This window comes from Heloderma suspectum, chromosome 2, assembly GCF_057233095.1.
Source record: "Heloderma suspectum isolate Gila_16-S chromosome 2, 16-S_ref, whole genome shotgun sequence".
Lineage (NCBI taxonomy): Eukaryota > Metazoa > Chordata > Lepidosauria > Squamata > Helodermatidae > Heloderma > Heloderma suspectum.
In genome coordinates, this window is record NC_139459.1 from 234,855,949 (window position 1) to 234,874,334 (window position 18,386).

The window sequence follows — 18,386 nt, forward strand, 5'->3', positions numbered from 1 at the left end:
ATAAACGTACTGTTATGCTAAGGGCAACGCGTTCTAGCCGTAAAGGATTGATAGCCCTTCTGACCCAATCACAAAAGACAGCAGCAGGAAAACGAACGCGTAAAGAGTGACGTCTTCTAGCAATCAGAGACGCGGGCGAGACGCGGGCGTTTGATGCCCCTCCTGCTGCGCTGAAGCCAATCAGGAGAAGAGCTGTCAGCCAATCCTTTGAAAGAAGACGAGTTTCGGCAGAACCACAAGAGCCGGCCAGGGAGGGGGGCTTTTTGTTCTGTTGGTGAGCAGTTCTATGACGCGCCGACTTGAGCCCATTGCATGAAGGGAGCGAAAGGTAAGGCGAAGCAGGTGTGCGTGCGCCGTTGTTCCCCGCGATGGAGTGAAGGCGCTGAGGGAGAAGTCGGAAGTCTCCCTTTAAAATGGTGTAGCCCGGCGTCTTGTCACGTGATTTCGTTCCAAGATGGCAGCGGCGGCGTCCGGGTTAGCCGCTGAGGCGGACGAATTCGAGGACGCGCCTGACGTGGAGCCGCTGGAGCCGACGCTAAGCAACATTATCGAGCAGCGGAGCCTGAAATGGATCTTCGTCGGAGGGAAGGGCGGTGTTGGCAAGACCACTTGCAGGTGAACGGGCCATGAGGGGAAGTGCCGGTGCCGTGGGAGGGTGGCTGTCATCACCTCGCCTCCTCCTTGGCTCGCCCCTTTGAGAGTGGCGTGAGAGGGCAGGAAGAAGCGCGGCTGCCTTGGCGCTGCGCGTCTATACCGGGAGGAGTATAGCTTTTTCCCACTGAGTTGTGCGAGGCGGAGGGCCTCGGGTGGGGTGGGAGGAGTTGGCAATTTAAGACTAAGAGAACGGGATTCTCTCTGAGCTGGAGGCCTGGAGAATAGATCACCAGGCAAGCGGATTGCGTAAGGGTGTCGCAGGATTTTGGCTATTCCGCTGGCTGGAACGGGGCAGAAGGCTAAACGCTGGATGCCCTCCTTTTTCTAGTTCCTACTTTAACGATTCTCATTCATGTCTCTGTCATCTCTAGGCTACGTGTATTAGCCTGCTCGATGTGTGGCTGTCTTTAATGTGTGGGCATTTTAGGTGGAGCAGAATGTTACAACCCGCTTTGTGGTGGGGCACATCTGTATTAGACCCATACTGTCTTCCAGGCACAACTTTCAAACACTAGTTTTGTTTTGTAAGCCCCAAATGGCTTGGGTTAAGAAAGCTCAGTGCCAGCCTTTTCTCTTGTGCCTCATCACAATCTTTCAGCTCTGCCAGCAATACATTCTTGATTATAGTGGGGGGGGGGGAGGTCAAGGAGAGGAATTGTTAATGGTAGCCTTGCCATTGTGGAATATTCTGCCCTGGAGATTGCTGAAATAATAGGCCTGAACTTATGACAAAAATATTAAAAGCCTTGGATGTCTTTTGGTTGGCTTCTGGTATCTAGGGTTATGGTTTTCAGTATCTGGATTCCTAGTATATATTTTAGTTTGACCTAGTTTGGCAGCTCATAATACATAGATATTATTTTCTGTGTCTTGTTTCTTTTAAGGTTGTAGCCTCTCCTGAGAGCGAGGAGTATGGTAGGCTAATAGTGCAGTCCTAGATATGTCTACTCAGAAATACCCACTCAATTCAGTGGGGCTCAGTTCCAGGTAAGTGGGTGTAGGATTGCAGCCTAAATCATTGAAGCTGCTACCTTATGCACACGGACTTGGGAGAAAGTCCCATTAAACTCAGTGAGCTGTTTTTCTGGGTTAACATACATGGAATTAGGTTGCCACATAAAATAAATGTAAATACAGCTGGCTTGCAAGTAGCTGACAAGTAAGAATTTCCTTAAGGTGACTCAGCAGGGCTAAATTAGAAAATTCTTTTTGCCTTTTAAATTGATAGTGTATGCTGCAGTGGCTAACATTGGTGTGTGTTTGGGCAGGTGAGCTAGTAGAACGTTTAGTAGGCTACTAATTCTGTAAACTTATTTGTAACCCTGAAATAGAGATACATGAGCCATGCAGTTCATACTGTTTTCTCAGTTTATTGTAACTTTTCTTGCTTCTTAATGTTTACTAAATATCCATGAACAAACATTGTTGGAAATCCCTTGGTCATACTATTCCCAAGTGGAGAAAACTAAACTGTCTGCTTAAAACTATAGTAGACGGAGAGTTTGTGCTGTCTGTATTTGCCCCTGTGTTATGTTAATAACTGCACATTGCTTCACTTTCTGCACGCAGCTGCAGCTTAGCTGTGCAGCTTTCCAAAGTGCGGGAGAGTGTCCTCATCATCTCCACCGATCCTGCTCATAACATCTCGGATGCCTTCGACCAGAAGTTTTCCAAGGTTCCCACCAAAGTAAAGGGTTATGATAACCTTTTTGCCATGGTGAGTGTGTCTCTAAGGAGACTGAGTAGTCAAAATGCTCGTTGCGTAAAATCTGTTCTTGTGTTCAGAAAAGGGTCTGGGATAGGGTTGACAACTCTAATAGCAGTCTGACACACAGAAATGAAGCATGTAAAGTTTTTCTAGCCACTTCATCTCCTTTCCAACAACGGCATTTTCCTCCTGTCTTTTTGTGTCTTGGCTTGTAAGGAGTATTTGATAGAGCATCTTAAGTATCTAAGCATTACGTTAAAAAATGCCATGACTGCTGCCTTGCAGTATAACGAGACCAGGAGAAAGGGAGGTAAGGGGGGGGGAGGGAAAGAGATGAGAAAATAGATGAGAAAAATGTAAATGAACAGATCACTCTTCAGGCACTGCTTAAACAAGGTAAGCAAGGAATGGGTGTTAAAGATAGAGGAATAGTACCAGTAGAAAAGATGACAATCCTATTCTGGGATCCTCACCTCAAGTATTCTTGACCCGAAATCCTCAGAGTGGATCACAGTTGCTCTCCTTAATTCAGATATTTACTATTTCACAAGTCTGGGGAGGGGACATGGTATAAAAGCTGACACAGTACTTCCTGAATAGAAACATAATATTTCATGCACATCTAGGCCAGCATGACCCATTTGCTAGCAAAGTCTGAAAGGGGGAAATTTTAATCTCTTCTCAAAAGTCAGGAGCCTGCCTCAAGCAGGCCTTGGGGGAAGACCTTGTCAAAAGCCTGCCTCAAGACATCTGCTACCACTCCAGCACAGAGCAGTCCATGGCACAGACTGCCAGTGGACATATTGGGCTGTGGAAGCTTCCCTTTATGTGCCTGATGCCTAAGATTGGGGACAAGAAAGAAGAGCTGGAAACGATGCAGAAAAGGGCAACTAAAATGCTCAAGGGGCTGGAGCAGTTCCTCTGGAAAGGTTACACATTTGGCCCTTTAGCTTAGAAAAAAGGTGAATAAGGAGAGACATGACAGAGGTGTATTAAATCATGCTTGTTGTTGAAATACAGATGGAGAGATGTTTTTCTTTTCATAATACAACAACTTGGGATCATCCAGTGTAGATGAATGATGGGAGATTCAGGACAGATAAAAGGAAGGACCTTCACACAGTTAAACTTTGGGATGTTCTACCACAGGATGTAGTGATGGCTACCAATTTGAATGACTTTAAAAGGAAACTAGACAAATTGATGGAGGATAAGGCTATTAGGGAACAATCCTATCTAGATAGGCGGCCGCCTCCAAACTCGGAGGCGGCCGCCTATCCAAAGCAAGGCAGGAGAAGTGCAGAGGGGATCATTCCGTCCGCGCTCCTCCTGCCCTGCTTTTTCTGCTAGACAACCAATTGCGGCTGTCTAGCTGCAGGAGCATGGAGCGGGGAAGGAGGCTGCTGTACGACAGCCCCAGAATGCCCCCAGCCACGCCCCTTTCCAGCTGCTCCGCGCTCCCCTTGCGAGCACGGTGGGCAGGGATGTTCAAGACAGCGTGGAAGTGGGGGGAGGTCGGTTCCTGGATGACAGCATATTCTATGGCCATCTAGCTGCTGTCTAGCGGCCATAGGATTACTCCCTTAATGGCTACTAGTCATGATAGCTATATTTTATCTCCTGTATTGGAGGCAGTATACTCCTATATGCCAATTGCTGGGAAGCACAACAAAGAGGATGCAGTTGAGCTTGTGTCCTGTTAGTGAGCTTCCCACAGGCATCTTGTTGGCCACTGCAGAACAGAATGCTGGATTAGGTGGTCTGAGCCATCACAGCTCTTTTTAGGTTCTTAAGGTTGACTGTGGCAGCTAGGAATAACCTTGTGCTTGCAAAATTCAATCTTCGTTTGTTAAAATAATGTTAAAATTTAGACAGTGATAAATGTCCATTTGTTTAGTGGTGGTAGTCCTTTGACTTGGAAGATATAAATGATGTGAGCATATAGGGCAAGGTTCAGCCCATGATAAGCACTTCTAAGCCCTGTTGTTGTTAGTGGGAGAGCTAGGCATGTGTTTAATGCTCTTGCTTTGAAACCAGTGGGACTTCATTGTGTAACTTTGACTGAATCTAGCCCATTATATACACTTAAGCATCTTGTTTTTTAAAAGTTGGCCTCAGATCACAAAGAAAGCAATAGTGTATGGCAATTTTGAGTCCAGCTTCTGTGCATATACATCTAAAGAATTGTTCTATAAAACAGGAATTCTAGTTCTCCATTTTTAACATTCTTGTTGATTGCAATCCTGTGCATGTTTAGAGAGAGAAAAAGTCCTACAAATCTCAGCATGCTGGGAGCTGTAGGACTTTTTCTGTCTAAACATGCATAGGATTGCTCCCTAAATGGCATTGCTCTTGCTTTATGAAGGCGATACTGACATGTTTTGTCCATACTTGATTTCTCAGGAGATTGACCCCAGCCTAGGTGTGGCTGAACTTCCAGATGAATTCTTTGAGGAGGATAACATGCTGAGTATGGGCAAGAAGATGATGCAGGAGGCAATGAGTGCCTTTCCTGGTATTGATGAGGCCATGAGCTATGCTGAAGTGATGAGGTGAGAATTGGGGCATCAGGCCCACTATCCCCCTCTTGCCTGATTGAGGCTTATATTGGGAAGGAGAAGACCAGACTTCAGATGTCTTTACTGTGCTCACCTATGTTAGGGTTAGCGGAGGTGAAAATGTGCCATCTGCAGGAATAGCCAGCACAGTATGCTTTATACATGTCCCAAGTTCTCATATTTGTGTGACTTCTGCGTCTTTTATTGTGCTGTACCAACTTTCACATGCTTTGTTACAGTTTCACAACATGCTTTGTTCTGTTGTGCACAGCATCAATTACATGGGTTATAGCCAATGTTAGTTCTACTTGGAGCAGACCCATTGAAATGAATGGGACTTAAGTTAGACTAACATTGGATACAATGCTATATACACAATTCTCTCCAAGCAAAGAAAGCACTAGCACTCTTTTGACTATCGGAAAATATAAGTGTTCTGGGGGAAAGACAGCCCCAAGGTGGAATTGGCTGCTTTGCCAAGTGCAGTACCACTTCCTTTATGGTTTTCATGTTACAGTAACTGTGAAAACTCAGCTTATCGAGACTGCAGGACCTACTAGAATCCATATAAGAACCCAAATTCCTCTGATTGTAGTGCAGCTCTAGCTATGGATAGTTCAGATTCCTAGATTCTATGGCTATATAATGGAACAAGATGTGAGGATATAGCATTGTATTTGTGAGGGGGGGAATTGCAAGTGTATTTCAGTTGATGTCTGTGCGACTAGGTATAAGAGGTATGAGGAGGCCCTTTTTAGTTTACCCTCCCTAAAAAGGAAGATGAGACTACTGATAGATCTCTCTCTGATCTGCACAGGTTGGTGAAAGGGATGAATTTCTCCGTTGTGGTGTTTGACACGGCACCTACAGGGCACACGCTACGGCTGCTCAATTTCCCCACCATCGTGGAGCGGGGACTGGGCCGCCTGATGCAGATAAAGAACCAGATCAGTCCCTTCATATCACAGGTAAAGGGGGCAAGAACCAACAGCATAAGGCTTTCCTGTCAAAAAGACCATTCCACACATCTGTTTTAAATTCCATCACATGGCACTTTTCAGGCTCTTGCCTGGACCCTAAATGCTATTCTTGCAACACTCAGGAGCAATGTAAAATGGTCGGTGGTTTTGAATTTGGTAGTACATGCCCTGGTCTCCTCTTTTCTAGACTACTGTAATGCACTCTATGTGGGGTTACCCTTGAGGATGGTTCAGAAGCTGTGGCTGGTACAGAACGCAGCTGCTCGCCTGATTAAAGGCAGCTGCTGGTGTGATCACATCACTTCAGTGCTGAAGGACTTGCACTGGTTACCAGTTGTTTTCCGGGCCAAATTCAAGGTGTTGGTTTTGACCTTTAAAATCCTATATGGTTCCAGCCCAGGCTATCTTAAGGAGCGCCTCCAGCAACACCAGACAGGCCACTTAACAAGATCAGCCTCGGATGGCCTTCTCTCTGTCCCATCAGCCAGGACAGCTAGGCTGGTGGGGATGAGGGAGAGGGCCTTCTCTGTGGTGGCCCCCACTTTGTGGAGCTCCCTCCCTAGGGAACTCTGCCGCGCCCCTCTTTAATGAGCTTCCGCCATGCATTAAAAATGTGGTTGTTCAGGCAGGCATTTGGGGTGGGTTAGGGTATTTTAAGAAATATATTTTAATGTAGAATTTTATTGTTTTAAAACTGTATTGCTGTACATCACCTAGAGTGGCTAGGTGACCAGCCAGATGGGCGATTAAGAAATTAAATAAATGAATGAATGAATGTTCCATTGCTGGTAGAGTACATTGCCCATAGTTTGCTGGGCTTTGTTATTCTGGGTTGAGCTGATCTGCAGGTTTAGCTTTCTGCCCCCCTGCATGCACACACTTTTAGGGGTGTATGGATCCCCTACCCTTCCATTCCGGGGGGGGTTCCGCAGCGGGGAGGCAATCTGTCCCCCCCCCCCCCCGAATCTGTCCAGGCCAGCTCTGCTCTGCAGGGATCCTGCGGAGCCGGCTGCTGGGTCCACATTGCTGGCGATATGGCCGGCCGCCATTGCCATCCCGTGCCGTATCGCTTCACTGGGCTAACTAAGTCCGGACGCAAATGGCGTCCACTACGCCATTTGCATCCGTAAAGCTGTTAGGTTAACCTTAATGCAGCCATTTACGGCTGCATTTAGGTAAATCTACCAGCTCTACAGATGCAAATGGCATAGTGGACGCCATTTGTGTCCGGAGTTAGCCCAGCGATACGGCACGGCAGTGGCGGCCAGCTGTATTGCCAGCAATACAGACGCGGCGGCTGGCTCCCCAGAATCTATGCACGGAGGGAGCTGACCCGGGCAGATTCTGGGGGAGGCAGAGGTGAGTGCTCCATTCCACCACAGGCCCCAGAGGGGCCGTATTCTTGGAATCCAGCCTCCTTGGGGTCTGTGGTGGAATTCTCCAACATCCCTACACACTTTGCCTGGGATGCTATGCAGTGCATTTAGTGGTGATTTGCCCTCTGTTGGTAGAAGCCCCTCATTGCAGCTTCCCTATCTGTTTGTTCCTCAATAGATGTGCAACATGCTTGGCCTGGGAGACATGAATGCTGACCAGCTGGCCTCCAAGCTGGAGGAGACCCTCCCTGTCATCCGCTCAGTCAGTGAGCAGTTCAAGGATCCGGCAAGTAAACTGCAAAGGTGGAGGGGGATGTGGTTCCAAAGCAGTGGGTGATCTGTAGAGGAGGAGCAGGTGTTTTCCCCAGAAAATTATGCAGGGATGGTGGTGTTTTGAATTATCAGGGAGATGAAGGTTGACTGGTGAGGCCCTTTGCCCCTTGCGAAGGAGGCTATAAGGCACCAAAGTATAAAATGAAAAATGTTTCATGACCACATCATTACATTTAACTGTAATAACTTTAATAAAAATTAACTTAAGTTTACATTTACATCCTTCTTGTTTTCTTGGAGTTTTGCACAACTGTTAATGAACTTCTCAAATATAATACAGTTTTTGTTGGTTCCCATGTGCCCGGTATACTTATTAGTTCATTCACATAATCAGGTAGAAGGCATCTTCTTTTAGAACATGAAATTTTATTCAGTGATTGAAAAGGAACACTGACGTGTGGTTATGTTTGGAAGTAGCCAGGGATGAATTTCTACTTAGCTCATTCCAGGAAATGGCAGCAAGATGAGGTCAGATCTCAAGTTTTTCCAAACCAGACAGTGGGATGGATCCAGAGTCTAATTCTGCTGGTGGAAACATCCCCGTGAAGAGTTCCACTCAGAGTTCCTGCTGGTGGAAAGCAGGGGAGGTGATTTTTCTCTGCAGCCCCCTGTCCTGTCTCCCCACTGTTCCGGGGTCTCTGAATGTTCAGGGGGCATAGGAGACTGCAAGAGGAGGAACAAATTGGTGAAGATCATCTTCTCCCCATTCAGCCAGTGGAAAAACTCTACAGGATTAAAAGCTTCCTGCAGCTGAGAGGAATCCTGTCTACAGGTGGCTTATGCTGGATCTAACCTGTTGACAACACTGTATAGGACAAGTTGGTGTGTAAGGGCAGTCAGGGAATTCAGAGGGGGGAATTCTCTGGGCTTTTTATTTACGGAATCTCATTTTTTAAAAAAGTGGATCCTCCTACAAAAAGAAATTCCCTGGGAGGAATCTAGTGCCATGTCCAATGGTAGCACAGTAGATCCTGAATAAAGGAAGCTTTATGTTCAGTGAGGCAAGACTTTTGGTACTTAGTATCATGGCATGTAACAGAAGCTGGAGGTTCCCATTAGAACCCCTACTATATAACAACTGCTCTACAGAGGCCACTGCTTAACTAAATAGGAGATCCTCCCCATCCAGGCTCTCAAATGTGGGGTATTTAAGGGCTGCTATTTACAGCGCCCCATAAAAATATGGTTCCTTCTGACCGCAGGGGGAGTCAATCAATGACTGCCAGCAATGCAGTTACTGGTGTTGTATCTATAAATAATCTGCATGCTGTACATTACCTTACCTGTACAACTGTAGCAGCAATCAGTTTGGTCACACAGCCCTCCAATCTGAATAAAGCTGGTACCTGCTGGGAAGAACCAGTCCTGGAACAGAGATTTTCTGACCATCTTGGAATATTAGGGGATGCGTCAAGACCTTCCAAGAGAGGACTGCGCCATATGCACCTTCCTCAGAATGTTGATGAGGGCCTGCATTATGCAAGTGTAGATGGGTTTTTCCCGTTCATGGTAGCTTCCCCCTGTAATATCCATTTATACAGACGAGGAATTGCAGGTACTGGCTGGAAGACTTCTTGGAACTGGTAGTAGAGCTAGAGTTTGACTGGAGCCTTCAATTTCCTAGCTCAGGCTTCCTTAAGCAGTTAATCTGCTTCGCTGATGTTGGGACAGTCCAAGAAGTCAAGCAATATGTCCATTCCAGTCAATCTGACCCTTGTGGGGGGCTATCTTTTTCCAGCCGATCATTCTGGCTTTTGATTGCTGAATATGAGCCACAATTTTGGAGGTGCAACCGCCATCTAGAGAAGGAAGCATAAAACGTCAGCAGTTCAGCCTTTAAATCTCGTGGAAACTCACATGCCTTTACTGCACCGGTTCTTGTGCATTCTTTTCTGACCAAAGTGCTCCAAGGCTGCTATCAAGGCTGGTATTTGCATGGCAAAAGAGCAGGAATGCTGGGATTGCATGCCTCCTGGCCCTCGTTGGAACTCTACAGGCAAATTTGGGTGGCGGGCGGAATGCTACAGAAGCAATCTACCTCAAAGGCATGGAAGAATATTACCTTTATCTTCGCAAAATGCTCCAACCCCCACTGTGGAGCAAACTGTTCAAGAGAAATCCCTGTGAATATTTATCTTCCTTGGGAATGGCAGCCTCTTCCTCTGAATCATAATAGAAGAGGCTTGTTTTCCAACTAGTGGATTGGCAAACCTTTCCCATTGGCAGCATGGGACAGACGGAGGGCTTATTTTTCCTTCCCCGTGCATGCCAGTCACAAGCTGCCTAATTAGCATAATTTCCCTCACAAGGCACAGGCTGTCATAATGTCCAAACCTGGTGGGTGCCGGGGTGGTTTAGAAACCACCCAGCAACCCTAGAACAAGCCATGTGTTTCCAGGGTGGTTTGTAAACCACCCAGCCAAGTTCAGACATCACCACAATCTGTGCCCAGCAACAGTAATTAAACAAATTAGGCAGCTCGCGACCGGCATGTGTATATTAAATAATAAACAGCCACAGTTTATGAAATTTGGTCTTATCGGAACTTGTTTCTTTTCAAAATGTTTTAATTCTAACATGGTGTTTTATTCCTTTATCTTTGCTATTCACTGCTCTGAAATCTTTTGATGTGGAGCGGTATATAAATATTGTAAATAAATAATTAAATGTGCGAGAGGTAAAATGAGCACAATGGCTTATTTTCCCTCCATGATCATGAGCACCCGGTCAGAGTTGTCAACCATGGCATTACGACAAAGGCATTTATTTGATGCAGGAATGCTTTATTGGATCTTCATGTTTGGTTTTGAGGCAAGAGCTGCTGTTGATCTATTCCTCATAATGGAACTGTTCCTTACCTTTTGAAAAATGTTGTCAATCCCAGCCACACCTGCACTGCAAGACTTTTGCACGCCCCTTTAATTATTTGGAATTTTCCCTTGTAAAGATGGGGAAAGGACTTCAAAGGAAAAGAGATACAACATCGAATGCTCTTAGGAAGAATGTGCACGTTTCATAAATCCAGCTTTATTCTAGGGCCTTGGGGAGCTTTATGTATGGCAGTGCGGTGTACTGTAAGATCTCGCATGATAGAGGAGGTGTGGGCTGGCAGTCCTGCTTTTTGTTACAGGTTTTGCCACTAGTTGTACGCGTGTGTGTGTTATAGACAGAGCACACTGTGTCCAAACGTAGTTGGAATTAGTGCTAAGTCTGTAATGGGCTGAGCTAGCTAACTTTACACATGGCCACTCACCTGGTCAACTGTGGTGACTAACTGCCCTAGATGACCAGCTCCCCAGTCTCATTTTGGAGGCTATGCATTGCAGTTCACTCCAGCCCTAAAACAAGTTCTCCTAAAGCTGGGAGGAAGAGGCGGCCACGTAAACTGCTTCTACTCACCTCTTGTGTTCTCTTTGTCCTTCTGACAGAGCAACTGCGAGGGGGGATGCCAGGGCTAGCAGGTGCTTGGGTGCTTTTATATGTTTCAGAGCTAAGAAACAAGGCAGAGTGTTTATGTCTGGCTGCTGTCTCCTCTTCTCTGTATGTCTCATGGGAAGGAACAAGATGCAAGAAGCAGCTGCACAAGGGCCCTACTGTATGCTCTTCAGACATTCTTTTAAACAGGATGAATGGACAACTGCTGAGTGGGCAGACAAAATATCTGCCTTCTTAACTTTACCTGAAAGTACAGAGGAAGGCTGTTCACACAACACACTAACCCACACTCAGTGGTTGAGTGTGAGTTGTTTGTTGAACTGTGAGTTATTTTGTTGTCTGAACTCAGCCAGGGTGGCTTGTTAACCAGGTTGCACATCTTACTTTGTCGAACAAGCCACCTTGAGAACCCATAGTTTGTTGTTGGGTTGTTCAGGGTGGTTAATAAGCCACACTACATGGTTAACAAGCCACCCTGGCCACGTTCAGACAACACAATAACCCACCCTGCAGAAAATGTACTGCATTCACACAGCACACTAACCCACAATTCAGCAAACAGCCCATGGTTCAAAACAACCACACTCAACCACTGAGCGTGGGTTAGTGTGCTGTGAGAACAACTTGAGAGTCGGATGAGGTTGCCATGGCTGCTGAGAGAATAGCAGCTGTACCTTCCCATTTGCTCCACAGCCATTTCCCCCCTTCTGCAGATAGGAGTTAGCTGTGAAGCACTTTGCAGGGTGCTTGGTTGGCTGCTAGCCTGGGGGGAGTGGTGGCTGTAGTGCTTACTGAGCAGGAGCAGTTTTTGCTATGTTTCCCTCAGTCTTACCTTCTGGCACTATTGCCTCTATGCCTGCAAAAAATCCACAGTGTCAAGGGAATAGAGAAGCAAAAACCTTAGGATGGAAAAGGGGGTTGTGTGGGAGGCATGGAATAGGTGACCATACCCTGCTGTTTTATTTGTATTGCTGAGCTAATGCTGCCTTGTCCCCTCCTCAGGAGCAAACCACTTTCATCTGTGTTTGCATTGCTGAGTTCCTTTCCCTGTATGAAACAGAGCGACTCATCCAGGAGCTAGCCAAGTGCAAAATCGACACCCACAACATCATAGTCAATCAGCTGGTCTTTCCTGACCCAGAAAAGCCATGCAAGATGTGCGAGGCCCGACACAAAATCCAGTCCAAATACCTTGACCAGGTATGATTAGGGGCAATTCTAATTTCCCAGTGTCCATTTGGAGGGGGTGGTGACATGGGCAGGCATAAATCTGAACATATGAAACTGCTTTAAATCAAGATAGCTCATAGATATGGCCCATGGGGGCTCCCCATCTGGCCTGCCAGCGTCTTCTCCAGGCCCCACCCCCTCTTCCAGGAGGGAAAAGTTCCTATCTTCAATCAGCTGCTGATTGGAGATAAAAGCATCTACAGGGGAGAGGGATTTGGGACCTGGGGAGGAAGCAGCTGAATTATTCAGTCCTACTTCTGAGTCTTGTCCTGCAGAGGCTTGCCCTGCTTACTTGTGAGTAGATATGCTGCTCATGCTTTTTCTGCTTAGACATGCAGATACTTGGAATTTGGATGCTATTTGAAATTACCGCTAACTTATTCTGTCCTGCTTACATGTGAGTGGGCTTAAAATTGGTAGTAATCACATTTTGACTCTGCCTTTGACCCTGCTCACAGATGGAATGTGGTCTGTGAGACCTCTCTCAGACTGGAACCTGGCCCATGAGTTGGAAAAAGGTTCCCCCCACCTCTACTACCCTTGATACAGACAATTGGTCCATTTAGCTCAGTATTGTCTACTCAGACTAGTAACAGTTTGCTAAGGTCTCAGGTAGGGGGTCTTTCCCCATAATCTGCTATCTGTTCCTTTTAGTGGGAGATGCCAGAGATTGAATCCCAGGACCTATTGCATGCAAAGAATGTGCTCTACCATTGAGTTATGGCCTCTCCCCATCCACTCTATTCAAAAGTATATCTGGAGTTTGAATCCCCGCCTGTGGTATGGTAAAGCTTAAAATAGTCTACTGAGTGGCTGGAGTTTTTCTGTTCTATTTCTGCCTTCAGCCTCGGGATGCCTGGCACACACTGTTCTCAGCCTTTGTCTTATGGCTTGTGTTGAGCCTCTCTGCAGGGGTGCAAATATCCAGATGTCCAGTAGCCACTGGCACCTGAAAATGGACCTGGTAACTAGACAGCTGAAGAGGGCGGGAAACACGTTTCCCATTGCTGCTCCTCCCATGTGTGATACTGGTTTGGGGATCTGGCCCTACTTCTATCTTATGTTCCTTTGGATATGAAGATTTTTCTGTTCTATAACTTCTGATTCTATGGTTTGTCTAACCCCATTACCACATCAAACAAACTGAGATAATAAGAACAGGGGGAATCTCAGTAGTAGTTTTGGGTAGTTCTTTTCGTCCAGTTAAACTATCCAGACAGCCCCCAGATACTGCATAGACAAGCTGTTCTCTGCATTTTTTCTTTTCCTTTCCACTGCTCTTTCCATTCCTTATCCTTTATCTCATGGATGCAGTACCTCAGGCACAGGGGCCAAATCCACCCCTCCAGGGGTCCCAATCCGCCCTTCTAGGGTTCCTCAGAATGAGACATCTTCTTCTTCTGGCCCTATTCCCTTTCCCTGAAACTCCGGCCATTGGCTGGTTTCCGGGCTTTTGTGCAGTCCCCCCCCCCTTCTAAAAGGTTGAAGGGCCTCTCCTGAGGCTTAGTGACTGGCAGCAAGAGCTTGAAGCTACAATATGCTAGTGGTTCTGGCCCTGCCCCTTTTGCCTTGGCCTCGCCCATCACTGGAATGCGGTGCCTGAGAGCTTCTCCACAACTGAATTCGGCTTCAGGCTGAGAGAGGGTTCTGCAGCCTTGCATTATCTCATATTGGGTTCATCCTTCCTTTCCAATTGCATTTCTTTCCCATTTTCTGTCCACTCCTTTCTAATCCAGGCATCCTTCTTTTTCCATAAATTCCACCTTCTCCTATCAGTCTCCACTTTATTATTCTTTAATTTCTCCACAGCTTTTCGGTGGGCATCCTTTTACACATCCTTTTTAGACTCAAACCTTTATTTTCCCATCCAATTGTCATTTGACCTGTTCAGTTTCTCTCCTGGTTTCTTTTCTTGCCACTGCCACCTCTAGTTTTTTCATTTACCCTTTTTAAAAAAAAAAAACCCTGCTTCCTGGGATGATTAATCTGAGCCAGGCCTTCCGTGAACCCAGCTCCAAGTGCTAGGTTTAACCCTGGAAGATACTGTAATAGCAGTAATGGAAAGAACATCTGTGGGCCTGCGGAGGCCATGGTGTTCAGATAGGCTTGAACTCTAGCACCTCTTTATTCCATACTGCCTGAAATCAGGCACAAAGACAGCAGGGGATAAAGAAGGGGAAATGCACCAAGAACAGGATCCCTCTCAGCAGGCATGCTCTGTTCTGTCTCTGCCTCCCCCCAAGCTGGCTTCTACTCTTTTTTTTTTCCCCACACCTACCTTTCTATGTCCAGGCTGAGCCTGAAATTATTCATATGGCGATTCCAGGGCCTTCCAATTGAGTAGTTCCTTCTGTTTCTGCACCCTCTTTGGACATGTCAACACTAGAGAGTTAAGCTTGTATAAATGGCAGGGCTTCCAACCTAAGAAATTTAAATGAGTGTGAGAGCCAATATTTTTCAAAACAGTTAATTTGTAGCGCACTAAACACAAACTACACTTCCCGGCCTTCTAACTAAAGCTCTTTGAAATTGGTTTATGACTGTAGTTTAGATCTGCCATTGGATTAGGATTGTAAAATTGATGCTGATGCAAAAAGGGTTCTCGAGAGTGAATATGGTACACTTTGCAACCAACAGGGGCAAAGTTAGACAGGAAATGCTGCTATGATTCTGTCTTGATACCTTGTAGGAATGTTGTGACTGTCAGGTGCTCCTTTGACTGTTGTTCTGCTCTTTCCTTCCTCCAGATGGAAGACCTCTATGAAGACTTTCACATTGTAAAGCTGCCACTCTTGCCCCATGAAGTGCGAGGGGCCGATAAAGTCAACACCTTCTCAAGTCTGCTACTGGAGCCCTACAAGCCACCCAGTACAAAATGAAACACCACAGACTGACTTCCACGATCTCCTCCCCACCCCCCCCACCATTCCATGCCTGTTCTTCCCCATCCCTTACCTGCTGGAACTCCTCCCCTTCCAGGGGCCTCTCATCTGTGTGAATGGCAGGCTTGTGGTGGGGTTGGAAGACACAGAATTTGACGTTCCCACTTGTTTCTGCCCTGCTGCTGATACTTACCTCCTTGGGACACCCCAAAACCAGCCACAACATTGAATCCATTCCCATAACTGACCAACTAGCTAATTTAAACTTAGGTGACTTTCTTGTTTCTCTGACATTCTGGCTTCTCCCTGGATCATATCTCCTGGGATTGATGCTATTTTGGCTGAGGTCCCAGTCAGGTGTTGTCATGACACAGACCGTCAGTCCATTTACAGTACCACAGCCATCAGTGCTAATGGGAAGTATGTAAATAAACTGTAAGGGAAATGAGTTTTCTGCTGTCCATCAATCAGGATGCCATTTTCACTTATGTTGGGAATTCTTGGAGGGGGGGTGGTATTTGGTAGTTCTGCAGAGGGTGTCCTTTGTTGGGGAAGCTTAAACCATCTGGGAAAGTCTTCTGCTTAGAAGACTTGTTAGCATAACAGTACAGAAAGGTTGAGAGTGAGGATACCTAGTCTTGCTGACTAGGGTTTTGGATGTGGTAGTTAAAAAAAAGAGGAAAGATTGTCTGAAGGGACTAGGTTTTAATTGGGATGCAGCAGTCTGTGGCAGAGCTGGAACTACTGCTTTTGGGGTTGTAGTTCTGCTTTCTCAGAGTTCAAAGTGTCCCAGTTTAGGATCAATGGTGGGGAAAAAGCTTGACTACCTAGTTTCATTCGAGGACAAGCTGGAAGGGGCAGTGACAAAAAGGTGCAATGGAGCATTTTATGAGGGATACATTGTGGCCATGGTGGGTAGCAAATCATGGCTACGATCCACCATAACTAGTTTGTGCTTCAGGAGGCAAGCTTCCATCACACCTTAGAAGCTTGCTCCCCCACCCCAACACATGGCTGAGTTAAGCATAAGGTGTTTAAGGGTAGGCTACCTATTTGATCTAGGTTTATGATTCTCAAGGCAGTGAGCAATGAAATCCTCTCCTGGTTTCCTTTTTATTTAGACTGCATGACAGTGAGATGGGAGTGTCCTGAGTCTCAGTTTTCCCACAGAACCAGACCAATGTCTTATTCTCTCTGCCTTTGTTTCTTTGCTAGTGGCAGGGACAAGTGTGGTGGTGCCTTTCTTTCCAAATTTCTTAGCTTCATAATTGGAGCAAACGCACATAGCGTAACTAATACGTGGAAAGAGCAATTGCTGTAGAACGAGAGTTAAGATTACATACTGACTAGCCCCATAACCTCTCTAGATGGCTCCTTGGCAGGTAGATATATGAGTGGGCCCACCTGTGGTTGTGGAGGCCCTCCTAAGAAATCCTGCTTAGAGTCTTGCTGTAAAAACCAACATACTAATCTGTTAGCAATTCTGCATAGTACGTGAGGGCTGTATCACGTGTGTTTTGTGGAATTAATACTTTGTGTAGGGGTGGTGGTGGAGACCGGAGGGGGATGCTAGAAGCCTGTAAAATGTAATATTGTGTGTATGTTGTTATTCCGATGGGAGGAAGCAACTTTTGTCCTTTTAGGGAACAAAATATCTGTAAGCATGGTTGTGTTTCGGGATGTTCCGTAGCTCTTTGGTAGAACTTGGGCTTTTCAGAAGGTCCCAAGTTCTATCCCTGGCATCTCTAGTTAGAAGGATCAGTCTGATGGTGATGTGAAAGCTCTCTTGCCTGAGACTCTGGAGATGTCCTGCTGATCGGAGTAGGAAGTACTTTGGCTTGATGGGCAAATAGTCTGACCTTCCTGTGTCCACCTATGTTTATTTGTGTTGGAATGAATGTCCATTGACTGTTGGCATGGGTGGGTCTAGTGTACTGTTTTGCAAAACACCATTTACACCATTTCCCGTAACTTAATACACTGTGTGTAGGAAAGAATAACGTGTGAAGTTGTGCCTCCTTAAAATAGTATCCAGGGCTTGGGCAGCTATAAGGAAATTAACTCTTATGCATTGTTACGGAGTGATTGGTTCAATGTCCCACATCTGTACATTCTTGAAACCAGTAGGTTGGTAAAGTGAGCTGACAGCCCTCTCTCAACTATTGTGCTTATGGGTCTTGAAAGGCAGCGTGCCAGGACTTTGGGTGAAGAGATAGTTTGTTGTAGTCCTGCATGTCCTTGATTCCTCAGGGCTGTATTTTCCCCGAATTAAAGGCAGAATAAGTAGCTGGAAAACCTCATTGGCACCCAATGCCTTCATGCATAAAGGCTTATATTTTAAACAAGGAAGAACTAGAAAAGAAGCAATAGCCTGATACTACCTACCCAAAGCATGCCATTTTGGCTGGGAGTTGTGGGGGCTGGATGCTCAGGCAGGTTCAAAGTAGAAGCCTTCCTCAAATGTTTTAGCAACATAAACTTCCTGGGAATTCAATTGAATTCCCTGTAAAGGGAATTCAATTGACTTGTGTTTATATAATATCCTGACTAAGTAATCTCCATTTGTGTCCAAATAGCGGCTATCAATTTTATTTATTTATTTGAAGTATTGTTATGCTGCTCCTCAGCCAAAAAGGCTCCCAGACTGGCTTACATATAATCAATTAAACAACACAGCCCCTGCCCACAGGCTTACAATCTGAAAAGACACGACACATGAGGAAAAAGAATGGGGAGGGGAACATTAATTCTTTTAGCAGGGCTGGTGAAATGTCCCTGCTCTCCTTCTCATCTCCCTCAGTATGAGAAAGGTACAGATGGATGCCTGCTCCTGTTCCATTCTAGCCAGCAAAGATGGACAGAAATTGGATCATGATTTATAGCAATATATTTTAAAAGGACAGCCACCTAGTTTTTACTCCTGCCAACAGGATCTCATTAAGGCCAATAGCCATGGGGTGGAGTTGAGCAAGGGTAGGATGAAGTCCAAGTCTTTGGTCTGGACATCACAGTATTAAGCAAAAAGTGCATATGTGATCAGTAACAAGCCCCTCTGCATGGGCTCGTGTTGCTGTGACAAAGTAACTCCCCTTCCTGAGCTAGAATTGTGATTTCCACTCTACCCATGCCTGCATTCTCCATGGGGCTGTAGTATCTTGGCCTTTATGGTTTGGATTTTTTATTGAACCTACTTAAACACATCTTAAAAACTTAAATTACCATTTAAATAT

The 18,386-nt window shown here is 45.9% G+C and overlaps 1 protein-coding gene across 1 annotated transcript; it reads left to right on the forward strand.

Moving 5' to 3' along the window:
* The first annotated feature begins 440 nt into the window (after positions 1-440).
* Positions 441-17,142, forward strand: GET3 (guided entry of tail-anchored proteins factor 3, ATPase). The gene is made up of 7 exons (XM_084838562.1): positions 441-615; positions 2,224-2,371; positions 4,766-4,914; positions 5,738-5,888; positions 7,455-7,562; positions 12,047-12,244; positions 15,022-17,142. The coding sequence occupies exons 1-7, from the start codon at positions 455-457 to the stop codon at positions 15,151-15,153; spliced, it is 1,047 nt and encodes a 348-aa protein (XP_084694688.1). The 5' UTR covers positions 441-454; the 3' UTR covers positions 15,154-17,142.
* The last annotated feature ends 1,244 nt before the right edge of the window (positions 17,143-18,386 follow it).

Bases quoted from the DNA above. Each gene is read 5' to 3' on its own strand.
- GET3 (XM_084838562.1), top strand. From the start codon at position 455: ATGGCAGCGGCGGCGTCCGGGTTAGCCGCTGAGGCGGACGAATTCGAG. The intron at 616-2,223 runs GTGAACGGGCCA...TTCTGCACGCAG, and splicing joins GTTGGCAAGACCACTTGCAG to CTGCAGCTTAGCTGTGCAGC. The intron at 5,889-7,454 runs GTAAAGGGGGCA...GTTCCTCAATAG, and splicing joins TCAGTCCCTTCATATCACAG to ATGTGCAACATGCTTGGCCT.